The following is a 17770-nucleotide window of genomic DNA, read 5'->3' on the forward strand; positions in this document are numbered from 1 at the left end:
ACCTTGTTTTCTGGCCCAGCTAGGGAGATGGACAAGTGAAGATAAAATACAATAAATGTGACCAAAGAAATAGAGCTTGCCCCCCAAAATGTATATATACTTTAGGAAAAAACAAACTTGTATTTTATAAACTAAATTTATGGAGACATCAAGAGATCCATACAAGTTACCTTTAGCCTGCACAGTTACAAGAGGTGCTCTAAGTGGTGACCATGAGCTTCTTGGTATCAGGAACCTGCTGTTGAGGACTTGATCACTGAGACTGCTGCATGTGCGTTTTCAATTTCTTCTCTAAGGGCAGCAGTGAAGTGGGTTTTCTGCAATATACGACAGACTCTAGGGTCCCTCATACGAGGGCAACATCACTTGTTGATAAAACATCATGCTATTTTCTTTTCTTGAAGTGGGAACACATTTTTTTTTTTTTTGGCAGAAGCTATACATTAAATGTGACAGTTAACCACTTAGTTTTTCCCAAGTGTCACTTTGGCAGTGCATTTGTTTATGTATTGACTATCCCAAGCATTGCTTGGGTAGGTAGCATTTCAACCAGTAGGTTCTTATTTGTATGAGATACACTTGTACATCTGTTTGTTTGTTTTATATTCTTTTTTGCAACCATTTTAGAGTGTTGTATTCACCTTTGATGGTTGTTTTCAGTGAAATCTATTAAGTTCTGGGTATTATTTTTTTTTACTAACAGGTTTATTTGCAAAAAATAACCCATAATTTTGTGCTGCAATATATAAAGTACATCATATATAATTTGTATACTTAGGAACTCAGTAATATTCTTACAAAACAAATACATAGGCCAGGGATTTAGCTCAGCAGCATAAACCCCTGCCTGGCAAGCGCTAGGTCATGAGTTTGATTCCTGGTACCAAAAAGATAAATAAACAAAACAAACACATTTGGGACACTGACACTGAGTAGGAAGGATGCGTGCCAAGACATATGCAACAAGAAAAACTGAAAAAGGGAGAAATGTTAGCATTTCAGAGAGGAAATCTGCTATGAAATGGAGAGACAAAAAAGACATCTCATTACTGTCAACTCTTTTTTTAAAATCAGTACCAGGGATCAAACTCACGACCGCCTGCTTGCAAGGCAGGTGCTTATGCCGCTGAGCTAAATCCCTAGCATCAACTCTTTATAATATAGAAAGGATAGCACTTGAAAGAAGACATGAATCTAAAAAAGTTCCACTGGCAGTCAATGATAATTCTATGACCAGTGTTAACAGAGTTGACCAAAATCTAAGAAGCTATTCTGTAATCAAAGAGCGAGAAAAAAATATTGTGAAAGATTTACCAACCTTCTGGACTAAACAATATAGAACTCATTTGTTATTTATCCAAGAGTTCAAAAAATCATTTAAGATTTGTGTTAGGTCTAATAGATCAAATTATCAAAAATATAGACTAGGCAAAGGTCAACCATGATGCCCATTATCATCACCATTACATTTAGTGGGTAGTTATTTTACTGAAATTATACCACCCACACATAAAAAGGCCAATACAACAGTGTAATGTGTGTGGTTCAAAGAAAGATAGTAACGCAAAAAGAATTTGGAAAGAGTATACTACTATACAGATTGTAGTGTTTTGCTGTGTACTGAATGTTTTAAGATATATCATACACAGAACAATTACTGAATAAATTTTATAAAATTGTTTTTATACTTATAAAAATTAACAAAAATATGCATTTTTGGTCGTGTAACTGAATCGTTAAGGTTTATAGTGACGTGAACTTTTGTTGTTTTTTGAGAAAGGGTCTTGTTTTATAGCACAGGCTGGCCTTGAACTATGTAGCCCAGGCTGGCTTTAAACTGGCAGTGAGCCTCCTGCCTCAGCCTCATAAATGCTGTGATTACAGCTGTGTGTTAGTACACCCAGCTGTGATGTAACCTTGATTGGTTTAGCTAACACTGAATTAGTGCAGCACTGTTCTAGCTGTGTCTGGGTGACTGACGTACAGGCCATAAACAGGAGAGGAGACCCAGTCTCCCTGTGGCCTCTGGTGAATAAAATGGGAAAGGAGAAGAGTGTGCCTTTATGTTTCTTCGGAGACTGACTTTTTGCCACTGTCGTTGGATGTTTGTCTCTAGCTCCTGCTGGTTTCCAGGGCAGAGTCCTCAGCCTTGCAATGCAGACCACCCGGACTCACACCAGACACTGTGGCAAGCTCCAGGTCTTTATTTCTGCTCTCCAGTGCAGACACAGACATTTTACATTTTTTTTTTGTCTTTTTCATTTTTATCGGTACTGTGGATCGAACTCATGACTGCCTGCTTGCAAGGCAGGCGCTTATGCCGCTGAGCTAAATCCCCAGCCCCTACATTTTACATTCTTTCACCTCTAATTCCACAGGTGGCCACGCATGCTTTGTAAATTCTTTATATAATGTGTTAAATATACTGAGATATTGTATATCCATGTTTATTTTGGCAAGTCACAGCAAGATACCCATGTATATCCACCTACATATAAGCCTAAATGTCCATCAATTAATGGTTAAAAAACAAATGTGACACACATACACGATGGAACACTAGTAGTGAAAAAAAATGAAACACTGTCATTTGCAGCACAATGGGTGAAACTGACTGGAACTGGAAGACATCTGGTTAATGCAATAACCCAGACACAGAAAAAGAAATACAGAATGTTCTGTCTCATGTGGAAGCAGAAAAAAATCAAACTGCATATAGAACACTAATTAATAGAAGATGGGAAGGACATGGGACAGATATGTAAAGTTAACCCATGTTAATAAAAATTTAAAATATTATTTTAATAACTTTATAACATTGTATGAAATTTTGATTGTTTTCTGAGAATCCTTATGAAATGAATTAGTTGTACTCTAACAGTTCATGACAGGGTCATCCATGCATAATTGTTCCACTGGGTGGCGGCTTCCCAAAACAACAGTCACATATGTACTACTATCAGTGGTTCAAGTCATAAAAAATATGTTAAAGAAACCTTTCAACTCAACTATCCTGTGTATTAATGAAATATTTTTCTTGGAAGGCAAATGTCAAACTTACTTATTGTTTTCTCGATTAAAGCTTAGATTCACTGAACTTTTACTTTGGATACCTGTACTAGATACCTGGGATGAGTAACTTCAGTTTAAGTTATATTAATATTATAAATGGATTTTAAGAAAGAATTTATCTAAGTAATATTTTACATAGAAAACATTAATGCATAACTTGAAAAATCATAATGCAATCCTAGATGTTAACCAGAAAGCTTAAGAAAGAAAATAAGACTCCTTATAAAACCCCATGATCATATGAAAGCTTTTTGTAATTAAAAAAATTCAGACCCAACATAACGGTCAGTTGAGTAGGAAGCTAATCAGTATTCCAATATCACAGTAGTGCTTTGACTGAACAAATAATGGACAAGACAAACTTTCAAAGATATTTTATTTAAAATTCTCCATCTAAGAGAAAAGATATATATAACAATGTTTACACGTGCTTTAATAACTTATTTCACTGTACAATTTATATTCTATTTAATAATATAATAAACCAGCAAAAGACGATAATTAGCACTTAGAATCTGTTATGTAAAAAGCACTGACTGTGAGATATTAAACAGTAGTATCTACATGTATTTTATGACAGAGAACATTTCTACATATATTTTATGACTGAACATTTTATGTTCAATGTGTAACCCAAAACTAAGATGTCTAAATCTTTCTGATTCATGATGTGAAATTATTATGTGTCCTTCAGAATAGAACATGTCTTTCTTGTTAAACTTGGTAGGCGAGGGCAGAAAGGCTCTATCACTTTTATCCTTTTTACAAATGTTTTCCCTTACATATTACTTTCAGTTTTAAATAAACATCTGTATTTGTGTACACTCCTATAGCAATATAGTCTTAAGCACAGAATTACCTTAATCAAGTATTTGATCGCCAAAAAAAAAAAAAGTCCAAACTTAGTAAAGAAACCAAAGAAATGGACCCTTTAATTCTGCCAGTATAGCAACCCAGGAAAAGAATACTTCAGTAAAGTTTGTCCTGCAGTTCTTAAGTGATACAGGCAATATTGCAGTAACTTCAAAAATATAGGCAGAATATAGGAAAGAAGAGAGAAATCTTTCTGTTCTCAAAAGACCTTATATGTGTATTCTCTGATGAATTTTATAGTCTCGGAGTTACAAGCTTAGTGCCAAATTAGGCACACAGTGCGTTCTCCGAGAGGGAAATAAGATGGAAATGACTAACCAGTGAAATCTTAATTTCTTCTGAATAATTATAAATTCAGTTTTCTAAGGGGAAAAAGGCACAGGAGGCACACATTTCAATTTGGCTCAAAAATAATGACAATGATTTTTAAGAGTTGAAAATAACTAAAATAAAATTCAATTTCCTGTATTTTTAGCTATTGCCCAACTATAGGATATTGACAACAATAAAGAAAAAATATATTGTAGTTCACCATGATCACTGGCTACACACAGCTGGCTGACACTTCTACATAGTCTGAATTCTATGGACTAAGCAGGACAATAATTAATTTTAATTAAAAAATCTGTTTCCTCAATATCTTCTTCCTAAAACCTAAATTATATTCAAGATATTTCGGTTCTTTTTGTGAAACTGAAAACTTCAAATACTCTAATTTTCAGTTGACTGCAAAGGTATTACAGTAATCTTACACACCAAGAAATAATAAAGGATGGAAATTGAACTAGTATTATCCTGTAAAGGCTAAGTCAGATTTCACCTTGATACACGTAAATGTATGAATCATAAATATTAAAAAAATAGTAGTTGTGGTCAAGTTTATTGTATCTATAAGAGATAGCAATAATACTTACTAACTGTAAACGTAAATCTCAAAAGAGCATGTACACGAAAAAAACATTCAGTATAAAATGCACCATTCCCTATTGTGGCTCCGTGAAACTGTAGTGAAAGTAACATTAACTGCTGAGGATTCCGAGGTGACCAGGGACAGTGATGCTTCCACACCACTGGCTACTGTAACAGCAATCATGATTGTGATGAAATACGCTTAACAAAGGACACATTAAAAGGTCATCAGAACATCTCTTTCTTGTACACTAGTATAGAAAGGTCTTCCAAAGATAAAGGAATGCAGGCCAGGTTTAATTTTCTCAGCCAGAGCCATTATTATGTTAAGATCGCCCTCTGCTGTTAGATCAAGGTCTATCTTCAGGTTCCGAAGAGATTTAAAGGGTTTCTTCCCCTTCTGCCTACAAATAACAGAAAAGAAAAAGAGTAATAATAAGCAAGCAAACGTGTCCAACACTGTCCCACAATTTACAAATGCTTCCCCTTGTGCGGGTTACTCACGTATCGTCTTCTATATACTTGATTAGCGTCAAGGCTTTCCTGTGAAGGACGAGGAGAAACTGCGCAAGGAAAGTGCTTCTGAGGGCTAAGCCAGGCTTCAGATGGAAGACCTGTGGGAAAACGGGCCGTCTGAACGTTTCTCCGTCCACTACACAGCCAGCCCCAGGACAGTACCCAGCACTTCCGCTCGCGGCCCTGATAGGACGGAGAGTGGGCAGCACCGTGTATGCAGGCACACTGGCAGGTCTTCAAACTTCCCACTTTATCTTTAAAAGTGTACTCAAATTTTGTATGCTACATCAAATAGATCCATGCTTATTTTAGTAAAAAAAAATCACTATGTAAATTATTTCATGTTCTGTTACCTTTTTCACCCAAATCTTCAATAGTATCTACATTCCCAAAAGCTGGACTGTACTTTGTCTATGATTTGTAAGCACTTGTACATATTCTTAAGGAGAACATGTGCTGACGGAGGAGTAAGGAATGGGAGGGACTTTATTTTAGGTTGAGAAACATGGAATTACATCACTACTAGTTATCTTTGAATTTGCAATATATCACAGACCACACAGATTTGGATCCAAAAGTTTTAATTAGCATAAAGATCTCATTATTCCAAAGCTACACCTTTGACAGTTTCCTGGCCTGGTCTCCAAAATGATTTATGATAACACTGTTATATTAAGAAATAAATCCCATATAATGTATCATTTCCTTCAGCTGTGTCATTGAGATTTTTTTTAATTGAGTAGGTATTTTTAAAAACAGTAACAATGCTATCATTTAAACAGATGTATACTAAGTCTTACAATTTTTTTTTAACTTAAGGCAAATAACATGTCCTTTCCCCTTAAAGCATAACAAAAACCCCTGAGCTACAAGGTAGTACTGTACTTGAAATTAAAATATTTATTTGAAATAGGAAATGCTGAATCTTTCATCATTAATGCACAGGCTATTGCCTTGAATTTTTTTTTGAGACAAGGTTTTGCTATGTAGTTCAGGATGGCCATGTACTCACTGTGTAGTCCAGGCTGGCCCCTAACTGTGGTGACACTGCTGCCTCAGCCCCCCAAGTGCTGAGATTACAGGCATGGGCACCACCCCTGGCTGCCCAGAAATAATTTTTTAAAAAATCATTTAGAGATTTTAAAAAGGGCCAATGCGCTAAAAGAAGAATTTAGTTCTATGTGATACGTACATGGAATAGGCATTGTAGAACTTCCTTTTTTTTTTGGTGGCACTGGGGATTAACTCAGGTACTTGTGCATGCTATGTAAATGCTCCTCAGTATTTTATTTTATTTGTTTGGTACCAGGGATCAAACTCAAGACCTTGTGCTTGCCAGGCAGGTACTTATGCCACTGAGCTAAATCTCCAGTCTGCTCCCCAGTGTTTTAAAAGAAAATCTGTCATATCATTCATTCTGACAATGTCTGGTTTTATGATTACCTGATCCAGGAAGGCTTTTACTAGAGTGTCTCTGTGTAAGACATCTTGAAAAATATTCCTAGACAGAAATGAAAAGAATCCAAATGATGAAAAATGACTACAGTGTTGCTTTCTACAATTCCTCTATCTGGTCACTAAGTTAAATTCTTATCAGTAGGGTACTACATATAAATAAACTTGTAAAAATATAAATGTACACATTTGGAGTAAGAGAATAGATCTCTGGGGCTAGGGTACAGCTTAGTCACCCACGAAGCTCTGGATGCAATGCCCAGCAGACATAAGAATGCAGATATATGCCATATGTACAGATATATGAATATGTTCACTCTCACTAAAAGATACATTTGTGTATTACTGGTGTTTGTCAAGCTAAAATTTAATGGTTTTCTTTAAAGTATAAGCAGTTGCCATGAAGACTATGCATGCATCAGTCTTGAAACTGTCATAAAAATAATGTTGGAGAGTCTTAGACAACTAATAATATAATCACCAATTCTTGCTATCTCAAAAAAGAAAAAACAACTACACTATATTAACTTTAACAAACCAAAGACCCATCTTAAGAAAGAACATTTGAGTGGGACTAGAGAATAAATCCAGATGATAATGGGCAAAATACAAAATAATGGGCAGTAACGGGAACTGCTAACCTCCAAAGGTGTTACCTACCGTGGCCATGAACACAGGGAGAAGACACAATGCCCACATGACACAATTTGTGTCTAACGTAGTACCTGTGATACAGCAGGTGCTAAACAAAGTATAGTTCCCTTCTCAAGACCTACTGTTCTTTTATCATTTCTCTTTCATCTTCTGTAGAGTACACTCAGGTCAGAAGGATAATATAACATTCAGTAAGGAAGTGATTTTTTTTTTTTTTTTTTTTGGTGGCACTGAGGAACTCATGACCTCATGTTTGCGAGGCAGGCACTTATGCCACTGAGCTAAATCCCTAGCCCCAGTGATTTTTAGATTAAAAGACTAAAAACACTAGTGATGATCATTTAACCATAAGGGCTGGCAGAGAAAGAGAATAGGTGTGTGCTGAAGTAGGAAAGCACCTCAAATTTTGGAGGCTTAGGAGATAAGTATACTAAACTACAAGAAAATTAAGAAGAAAAAGATCAGCATTTTACAAGTACTGGCTAGACACTGACAGAACCACTCCTCAGACCTCGGAGAGCACCTGGAGCTGTTCAGTGCAGTGTTCTCGCTCTGTTTCCCTGAACGTCCCGAATAGAAGAGAACTGGATGAAGAAAGTGTTAAAAATGAATACTTCAAGCAACTAAATCTTCATGTATTGTTGGTGGCTGAAATTATTTTTAAAAGGTTAAAATGAAAAGTAACTTAAAGGGTTGGGGCGTGTCCCAGTGGTAGAGTGCTTTGAATGTGTCTGTGTCTGGCACTGCATGTCCTGTGTTGCGAAAGCACTGCCTCCTTAACACAAAAATTTAAAACTGAATAATACTACTTAAAATACATACAGTAGTCAACTGAGACTATGATAGACAAAAGTTAACACATAATCTTGTGATTGAAAATGTTTTTGACAATTTTAGATTCAAAACATTTACTTGGGAGCTGAAAACAAAATTTTATTTATTTTTAGTCTCCTTGAGACAGGGTCTCACTGTATAGTTCAGGCTGGCCTTGGGCTCACTTTGTAGCCCAGGATGGCCTTGAACTCGCAATGATCCTCATGCATCAGCCTCCTGAGTGCTGGGATTACAGGAGTGCACTACCATGCCTGGCTTGGAAACAAAATCTTAAAATTCATGACATGTTGTTGGGATCAGAAAAACAAGATTAATCATAGTTTGCCAAATTAGTAAAACAAATATGTCTATGAAACAAAACAGATCAAATGGTTAAAAACTTATCCTAAATTTCCTCAAAAGAGCAAAAAACAAAACGAAACCAAAAACACTAAGTACTTCAGGAAAGCTGACAGCTTGTCTCTGCATGTATCAGTATTACCAATACGTGAAAACTCAGTGACTGTAATTCCAATTTGACTAGTTCACTTTCTGAAGCAATTCCTCTAGGACCTTCTAAGCAATCAATCAGCACACTGGGGAACAAGGAAAGATGGGGCTCAATTAAATCACTTTTTCTGCATCTACATATATATGCTGCTGGATCCCCTGCACCATAATGTTCCAGTTTTGTGCTTCTAGTCAACATTTTATGGTCGCTATGGGTGCTCTACGTTTCTGTTGCCTCGAATCAAAATTTTTCTTAAAAACACAAGAAAGGGTTGTTTGGGCCAAGTCAACTGATGGATTACTGTAGTTAGTATGCTTTGAGTATTTCTATGTGCCAGCTACTAGGTTCAAGCACTTTTAATTGATTCCAGAGAAACCTAGTAGTATATTACAACTCTTTTTCTGATTTCAGAACACCAATGAAGTATCTTCAAGTTTTTTGATTACAGATGCATAATCACTTTTTCCTAACTGTTCCAATAAACAATATTTAATTATCATCACTTGTCTTTTAGTTTACTGATCATTCTTTGTGGCAAGAAATGAGTCACAAAACACAAAATGTAAAGTGAAAGAATGTTTTCTATTAACATATTTCACCAGTGCTGGATACCCAGTGCCAGACACAGGCACACTAAAAGTGCTCTCCTTCTGGGGTAGACCCCAACTCCTCAAGCTAGTTTTCATTTTAACCTTTTAAAAGTAATTTCAGTCACCAACAATACATTTTATATTCATACACAAGAAGAAGAAAAAACTCAGAATTACTTCAGTTTCGAAAGTGTGTTCACAACAGACTATAAGTAATACGGGGTCTAAGGCAATCTGATGGGTCACTATTACTCCCAGAACTTATTACAGTACCCAGAAGCTCAATATAATTTTAAAAAATAATGTTCAAAGGTGAGTTTTACTCTATTTTTGGAAAAACATAATTATATTTAAAACACATTTAAGAAAAAAAATGGTTGATTAAAGTTTTCTTTTAAAGCAGTATTATACCAGTAAGATTTCTTTCCTCTTAAATATAACTTGCTTCGTTTTTACCCATCAAAGATGCAGTTTCCTACTGTGTGACAGTGATAGCCACAGGCAGAGAATTACATACAGGTCAGGAGTGAAGCTTTCGTCTGTGTAGATGATCGTGTCCTGAGCCATGTCTTCTTCTGAAGTGGCTCTCCAGAATGCTGTCAGCTCTGACCTCATATATCTCCGCTGATTGTAGATATGTTCGTGACAGGGTGGCATCTGCTTGACAGTATTGACATCCACATCTATGTGTGTGGTGGGGTACGGAGCATACATGACTTGTCGGAAGGGTAGTACAAAGCTTCCAGTTGAATCCTGTCAAAATGAAAGGAAAACACACTATTATACATACCATAAGATAGGAAGAATTTTTTTAAATTAAAAAAACCCGGCTTTGACTGTATTCTATGAAATTTATCATGATTGTGTGTCAAGTGTTAATGATAAGCAGTGTTCACTACAGCATTGTAAAAAGCAAAATATCAGAAATAGCCTAAGCACCCAAAGAGAAGTGGTTACATAAATAAATATAGGTTTATATTTAGCTACTGGAAGTAAAATTACTCAAGCTTGTATTTTAGTATATGTGCTGCTGAAGTGAGCACTGAGCTTGTACTGATATTGAAAGAAATTTACAATATATTGTGAAAAATTAAGGATAAAATATATAGCGTAGAATCTAGTTGCGGTGGGGGGGGGGGAGCAAAGACATGCAGAATTAAGGAAGAAAGAAAGAAGAGAGGAAAAAAAATATACCTAATGTGAATAGTGGTAATTCACTGGATTAAGAAATTAAAATTAACTTTTTCTTGATTATTCTATTTATTTTAAAACCTAAACTGTACATTTTTATTTTATTTATTTTTTCGTATAGAAGTAAACATTTACTTCTAACTATAATCAATTGGGTTACCATGTAACATATACTCACTGTGTGTAGGTACTGTGCTATACACTACAAATAGAAGTTGGGAGTCATTCGTTGTTTCACTTTTTTAATGCTGTGAAGCATTTCTGTACACACTCATTACCCTTTCCCAAATCCCTTCTCCACACCCTTCCCAAACTCTGATAACCAGTAATCTGTTCTGTTGCTAGAAGACCAATTTATGGTTTCCACACACAAGTAATAACACAGCATTTATTGTTCTGCACCCGATTTGTTTCTAACATAATCTTCAGTTTCATCTATGTTGTGGCAAATGACAGAATTTCATTTTCTATGACTAATATTTCATTGTACACTGAATTTTCTTTATCCACTCATTCATAAATTGACATCTAGATTGATTCTACATCTTGGGTATTATAAAGAGTGCTGCAATAAACATGTGAGTTCAGATTTTTTTGGCATATTGATTTCATCGAGTATACACCCAGTAATAGAACTACCAAGTCATGTGGCAGTTCTATTGTCTAATTTTTTGAGGAAAACTCTGTAATATTCCCACCAACAATGTGTAAGAGGTCTCTTCCATGTCCTTGACAGCATTTGTTATTTATCTCTTTGCTAATACTCATCCTAACTGAGGGAAGATGATACCTCAGATGGGGTTTTGATTTGTATTTCCCTGATGATTAGTGATGGTGAGCATTATTTATGTATTTCTTTGTCATTTGTATATTTTCTTTTCAGAAATGTCTGTTCAGATCATTTTAAAACCATACTACTTGGGGACTTTTGGTTTGCTTGTTTTTTGTTTTTGTTGTTGTTTTAGTTCTTTATATATTCTAGATATTAACTCTTTAATGAATATGTTGCAAATATTGTCACCCATTCTGTAGGTTGTCTCCTCAGTCTGTGCTTCCTCATGCTATGCAAAAGCTTTATAGTTTGATGTAACTTCATTGTGAGTGTTTGATTTGTTGCTTATTCTTCACAGTCTTAATCAAAAACTCTTTCACCACAGCCATGTCCTGGAGCATTTTTCGTTTTCTTCTAACAGTTTTACAGTTCAGGGTCTTTATTTAAATATGTGCTCTTCCTTGAGCATATATGGTAAGAGATAGTGGTCTAGTTTCATTCCTCTGCATATGGGCACTCCGTTTTCCCAGTGCCATTCACTGGAGAGACTTAGTCACTTTCCTTATTGCTGGGACAAAATACCCAATACTCCTAACTTAAAGGAGGAGAGATTTTGGCTCATGTTTCATTCCAGGTTTGTGTGGCTAAAAAGAAAAGAGCAAGGCAGAAGAGCATGATGGCAGCCAGGAAGCAGAGAGAGAGTGAAGAGAGGAGCTGGGGATGGAGACAAACCTTTCAAGACATTGCTGCCGGTAACCAGCTTCTTCCAAACACACCCTGCCTCCTAACAGCAAGTCAGCTATACAATCTCACTTCCTATATCACCTTCAAAGGTCCTACCCGTGACGGCATGAGGTTTTAAGGAGACAGCGAGATATAACCACAACACTGTCCTTTCCCCAGTGTACGTTCTTGGTGCCCTTCTCAAAAATCAGCTGGCTGACTTACATTTGGGTCTATTTCTAGGTTCTAAGCTTCTATGTGTTTTTTGCTGAGAGCTGCTTTGACTCTTCAGGATTCCATACAAACTGCAGGGGTATTATCTTCTCTTTCTGTGAATAATAGCAGTATTTTGAGAGAAACTGTACTGAGTCTGTACATTGCTTTGGGTATTAGAGACATTTTATTATTTATTTATTTATTTTTGAGACAGGATTTTACTATGTAGTTCAGGCTGACCTTGAATTTTAGCCCTTTGTAGCCTAGGCAGGCCTCAAACTCACAGCAATCCTTCTGCCTCAGGCTCTTGAGTGCTGGGATTACAGGCATGTGCCACCATGCCCGGCTATTAGAGACATTTTAATAAAGCTAATTCTTCCAATCCATAAACACTGACTGTCTTTTCTTTTCTTTCTTTTTTTTTTTTTTTTTTTGTTATCTGCAATTTCTTTCATTAGGGTTTTATAGTTTTCATCATAGTTTATTCACTTTCTTCATTAATTCATTCCTAGGGCTTTTTTTGGTTTATTTTATAGCTATTACCCTTTTCTGATTTCTGTCTTGGCCATTTTGTTACTGATACATAAAAATGATACATAAAAATGCTACTGGTTTTGTATGTTGAATCTTGTATCCTCCAACCTTTACTGAATCTATCATTCTTACAACTTTCAGTGAAGATTTTGTTTTTTCTTTATTTATTATACGTAAAATATCCAAAGACAGATAACTTGACTTCCTCCTCGTTATTTGAATGCCCTTTACCTCTTCCTTTTGACTTCTTTCTGGCAAAGACTTTCTAATACTAGAGTGGATGAGAATGGTGAAAGCAGAATCCTTATTTGCTCTTGATCTTGGATGATTTTCAGATTTTCTCTGTTCAGTATGATCTTTATTGTGGATCTGTCACATGCATCCAGTACCTAATTATTTTGGGGCCTCTGGAATAAGTTTTTAAAAATTCTGATTCATTTTGCTACACCTAAAATCTCAAAAAAGTATTCATTATGAGAGATTCATACAATCATTAGGAAGGCTATTTCTTCACGTCTAGACTGTAATTGGGGCTGGGAATTTAGCTCAGCAGTACAAGTGCCCGCCTTGCAAACGCACAGTTGTGAGTTCAATCCCTGGTAAAAAAACAAAAACAAAAACAAAAACACCCAAAAAAAACCAAAAAACCAAAAAAAGACAAAACATCTAGAGTGTAATTGAGAGACCAAAAATATCTAATAAACTGAATTGTTTTCCCTGCAGTTACTGAAATTAATGCTAGTTAATCTGTTTTGCTCCTTGAAAAGTAAACTTGCTTAATATTAAAAAGTTCTAATATTTATTAGAAATGTACATTTTTCATGTTTATATAAATTTATACATTGCTCAAATTCTATATATTTTAAGGTACTTTAAATTTCTCAATAAATGAATATGCTATATAAACACAAAGTAGTAAACAAAAAAATTCAAATCTGTTTAGTAAAGAGAAATGTTCCCATTTTAGAGGTGCGCCCTGAGTCAAGCAAGAATTAAAAACAAACGAAAACCCTAAGGCTAAATAAACAATAACTACGGAATCCTCTGGACAAGGATATTCTGTGACTTTTCACCTATATAAATCCGAAAGATATACTCTATGCTCAGAAGTCATGTATATATGTAAAGGAAGTCAGTCTGTGGGCACATAAATAAGATACATTAAACACCATGAAAATATTTTTACAAAGACTCTCAACAATTATTTTTAACAATTGCTTTCCCTTGTGAGAAATGGGAAGTATACCTTTAGCAGACCTTGTACAAACAGCCCTGACTCATATTTAAATGGTGATTCTGCTTCACATAATCTGGAGCATTTTCTCTCTGCTGGAGTTAGAAAAAGGCATAATGTTCTTACTATCTGAAAAGAAAAAATTTTAGCATTAAAATATGAAGTCAAAGCTTTGCTTATGGAAGACATTTAAGTAGATATTTGATTGTACTGTCAATAAAATACATTTCAAATAGTAAATACTCCTCAGTCACTGGAACAATCTATGAGATATAATGCTTACTGCTTTAAAAGAAGAATTTTTGCAGCTAATTATTAACTGCATAGCATCTTAAACCCTGTAACATTTGACTATATATTGTGATTCTTCAGGTGAACAATACAATATACAGCCTTTCTCAAACTTCACTGACTATTAAATCTTTATTTCAGTGGGGAATAATGATGGAATACAATGACTGATCGCATCTTTACCCAGTAACAACTGATTTTAATGCAAGCAAACACCTTTAAAGAGAAAAACTTAAGGTATTTAAATTAGGCAGAATTACAGCTTTCTACAAGCAAACCCCACAGTAACAAAAATTAAAGGGTATTCAAACCATTCAACAAAAAGAGAATACTATTAAATTTGATTTAAAATAAGCCCAGGTGTTAAGTAAATGGTTAGAAATCTCTCATTCTAAAATCAGTAGTGGTGGTGCACACCTATAATCCCATCACTTGAGAGGCAGGAGAATCACTGCGAGTCTGACCCCAGCCTGGGCTACAAAGTGAGTTCAAGACCAGCTTAAACTGCATAGTAAAACCTTGTCTCAAAAAGACAAATATAAAATACAATAAAATAAAAATAAAAATAAATAAATCTCTGATTCTAACAATATATTTGACTTACAGATCTATTAGGAAAAATAAAAAGCCATGTACCTATAATGGAATTTATGCTATTTCTAGAGTTATTATATTAAAGCAGTGGTTTTCCAACTAGAGCAGTAGCAACTTATTTTTTCAAATTAAAAGACAGAAGATGAGCTATTCAATCCGAAGAGAATGAAAGACAAGAACAACATTTAATAAACACAGCCCTGACCATGGAGCACTTTTCTCTTCATAAAGCAGACTAAAAGTCCCATGGAATCCTCAGGCTTTTGGAATTATAAATGGCACACCATTTTTTTTTTTTTCGAATAGCTATGATCATTAGTTCTTAGATGCCACAGTATATTAGAAAGGTATTCTAATCACTCATAAATAGTTATATAAGAAGTGTAATTTTGGAAAATTAAAGGTAATGCAGCTATTAAAGAAAAAAAATAAAATCTTTGTAAAGCAAATAATCATCCCTAGCATATTTCCTTGTAAAACTCTTAAAAAAATTAAATCTGCTAAACTAATAAGGATATAAGCATTTATTCTCTGGATTCTATCTAGATAATAGTGAAGAAAAGCACAAAGTCCCTTAGTTAACTGCCTAATGCTTAAAAACATAACTCACCATTTCTTTATTAACTCAAGTAGCACGAGGAAAATGGCTAAAGCATTATTTCCACTGACCCCTTGATAGCAACAGCTCCCTGAAAGGCACAGATGGGTGTATGTGTGTGTGTGTGTGGGGGGGGGCGGGGGGGGGGAATGGGAGCGGTAATGTATCGAAAATCAAGTGAATGGTCAAATGTCATTTTTTAGGACTAATACCAAATGTATGTGGCTATCTTATATTTATTAAAGATGAAACTGGGAAATAGATGATAAACACTTAAAAGAATGATTTTAAAATATTCTCAAAACCATTTTATACACAGCTGATCTGGTTATTTATAAACTGTCAAAGTGGTAACTGAATTTCTACTTGTATTTTATTTCAAATTCATTTTTGCCACAGAGTATCATGATAATTTCGTAAGACTACATTGCAATCTTACACTATTAGGCCACTTCAAGAACTAAAACCCATGTAAATGTTAACCAATAATATGTTAGGAGTATGAAAAAGTCAAAATGTCTTCTCAATTATAAAGTAAATTACCTTATTTACTTTGTCTGCACTGCTACCTACAACAACAGAACAGCCACAGGTTTGCAAGTGTGAGCTGATGGCACTGCAGGTAAAAGAAAACAGACTAAAAACACTGCTGCAAAAGACTTCACAAACTGAAAAAAAAAAAACTTCAAATAATGCCAAATAGTTTTACCTGATAAACATCAATGGACATAATGCTATTTTTACTGGTATAAGAAACTTTTCATTTCCTAGAGAACTGTCACAGAACTTGTCTCATTTAAGTCTTAGGATAACCTAGGTGGTTTGTAAATACCACAAACTGATGTGTAAAAAAAGGTTACATGATTTAAAGGCAACTGAGATTCAAAATAATATATGAATGGTGACACTAGTGAATTCAGGACTAACAAACTTCTGTCCCAAGTTATCAAGCTTTTTAAACAATTGTGCTTCTCATATTTCATCATGAGCTTAAAGAAAAATAATGTAAACATCAAAGTGAAAACTGTGTTCATTCACCTCTCATTTTTAGAAACAAAAATTTGTGATAATCGGCAGTTGGAAACAAATACTAAAGTAGAGGATGAGATAACAAATGCAGAACACATAGTGTTAGGGACTAACACACTGGCACTCAACAAATTGTGGCTGTTCATATTTTCACTTTCCTGAGAAATATAATTAGAAAATGGCAGCTACAAAATACTAAGTGATTTTATGTGCCAGGCACTGTTCTAAGTATTACGTATTATCTCATTTAACACCTGTAACAATCCTAATACAGTAGATTCTGTTACTATTCAAATTGTACAGATGAGGAGGTGGAGGAATGGGCATTTCAGGTAGCTTTCCCAGTGTTACAAAGCAGTAACCAAAGTGTGATTTTAGAGACCACTCTAAACTACAGTTAGATCAAAAAGATCAGGTCGAATATGAGTAAGTTCCATTCTTAGTCTTAAATAACTTAAGCCATTCTACAATGCAATTTAATTTGAAAAGTTTCTTAGTTTTAGCTTTAATGGGAAGTAACACAGGAAAACAGAACAAAGCACTAAGATTGCTTGTGTGGGCACAACGGAAACTTGGTTTCTTTAAACTGCAAAAGGAGTAAACTGCAAAAGCAGATTTACCAGACATATGAATAAAAAATAGCATGTATTAAACAACAACTCAAATATGTAATGCTTTCTCTAAAATAATGAGCCAACAGGTATTGTAGTATTTTCATGCCTCCAAAGTTTGTCATAAGGTGACCATAAGATTTTTATCTGCTTCAGCCAGCATTTAGGAAAAGAAACAAAATTCTTACTTGAGAAGAAAGCCTTCATGACAGCTGTCACCGATGTCATCATCATTCAGCACTGTATCAGCTATCTACAATACACCAGAAAAAAATGTTAATCTGGCTATACCAACGTTGAGAGAACACTTTTAATACCTAAGTCTGCTGAAATCTAGATTCAATGAAAACATACTGCCCCCATTTCTGAGCATCAAGAAAACCCATAAAACAATTTCTATGCCCTATCATAACTTGGAAAAGAACAGATGTGAAACCTGTGGCAGGCTAAGCAATAGTTATTACAAGAATAACTTCCTCTTCTTAGCTATCCAGAAGACCAAATTTAATGAAAAAGTCATTAAGTTTTCTTTGGTCATAGAAAACTTAGGCTTATATGTATGCTTTGTGGCTAACATTTCATAT

General features: G+C 34.9%; 1 protein-coding gene across 2 annotated transcripts in view; it reads right to left on the reverse strand.

Moving 5' to 3' along the window:
• Window positions 1-3431: 3431 nt before the first annotated feature.
• The window catches only part of C9orf72 (C9orf72-SMCR8 complex subunit), a 28882-nt gene continuing 14543 nt past the window's right edge, over window positions 3432-17770 (reverse strand). For both annotated transcript variants that reach the window (XM_063252194.1, XM_063252204.1), the window contains exons 5-11: window positions 17375-17439; window positions 16090-16162; window positions 14076-14192; window positions 9911-10146; window positions 6814-6871; window positions 5359-5468; window positions 3432-5258 (exon numbers count right to left, since the gene is read on the reverse strand). In XM_063252194.1, coding sequence (XP_063108264.1) covers window positions 5072-5258; window positions 5359-5468; window positions 6814-6871; window positions 9911-10146; window positions 14076-14192; window positions 16090-16162; window positions 17375-17439 — 846 coding nt within the window. In that variant the 3' untranslated portion in view covers window positions 3432-5071. The remainder of the gene's footprint in view (window positions 5259-5358; window positions 5469-6813; window positions 6872-9910; window positions 10147-14075; window positions 14193-16089; window positions 16163-17374; window positions 17440-17770) is intronic.

Source organism: Cavia porcellus, unplaced genomic scaffold, assembly GCF_034190915.1.
Source record: "Cavia porcellus strain 051 isolate PalLab524CR breed Dunkin Hartley unplaced genomic scaffold, mCavPor4.1 scaffold_1, whole genome shotgun sequence".
Lineage (NCBI taxonomy): Eukaryota > Metazoa > Chordata > Mammalia > Rodentia > Caviidae > Cavia > Cavia porcellus.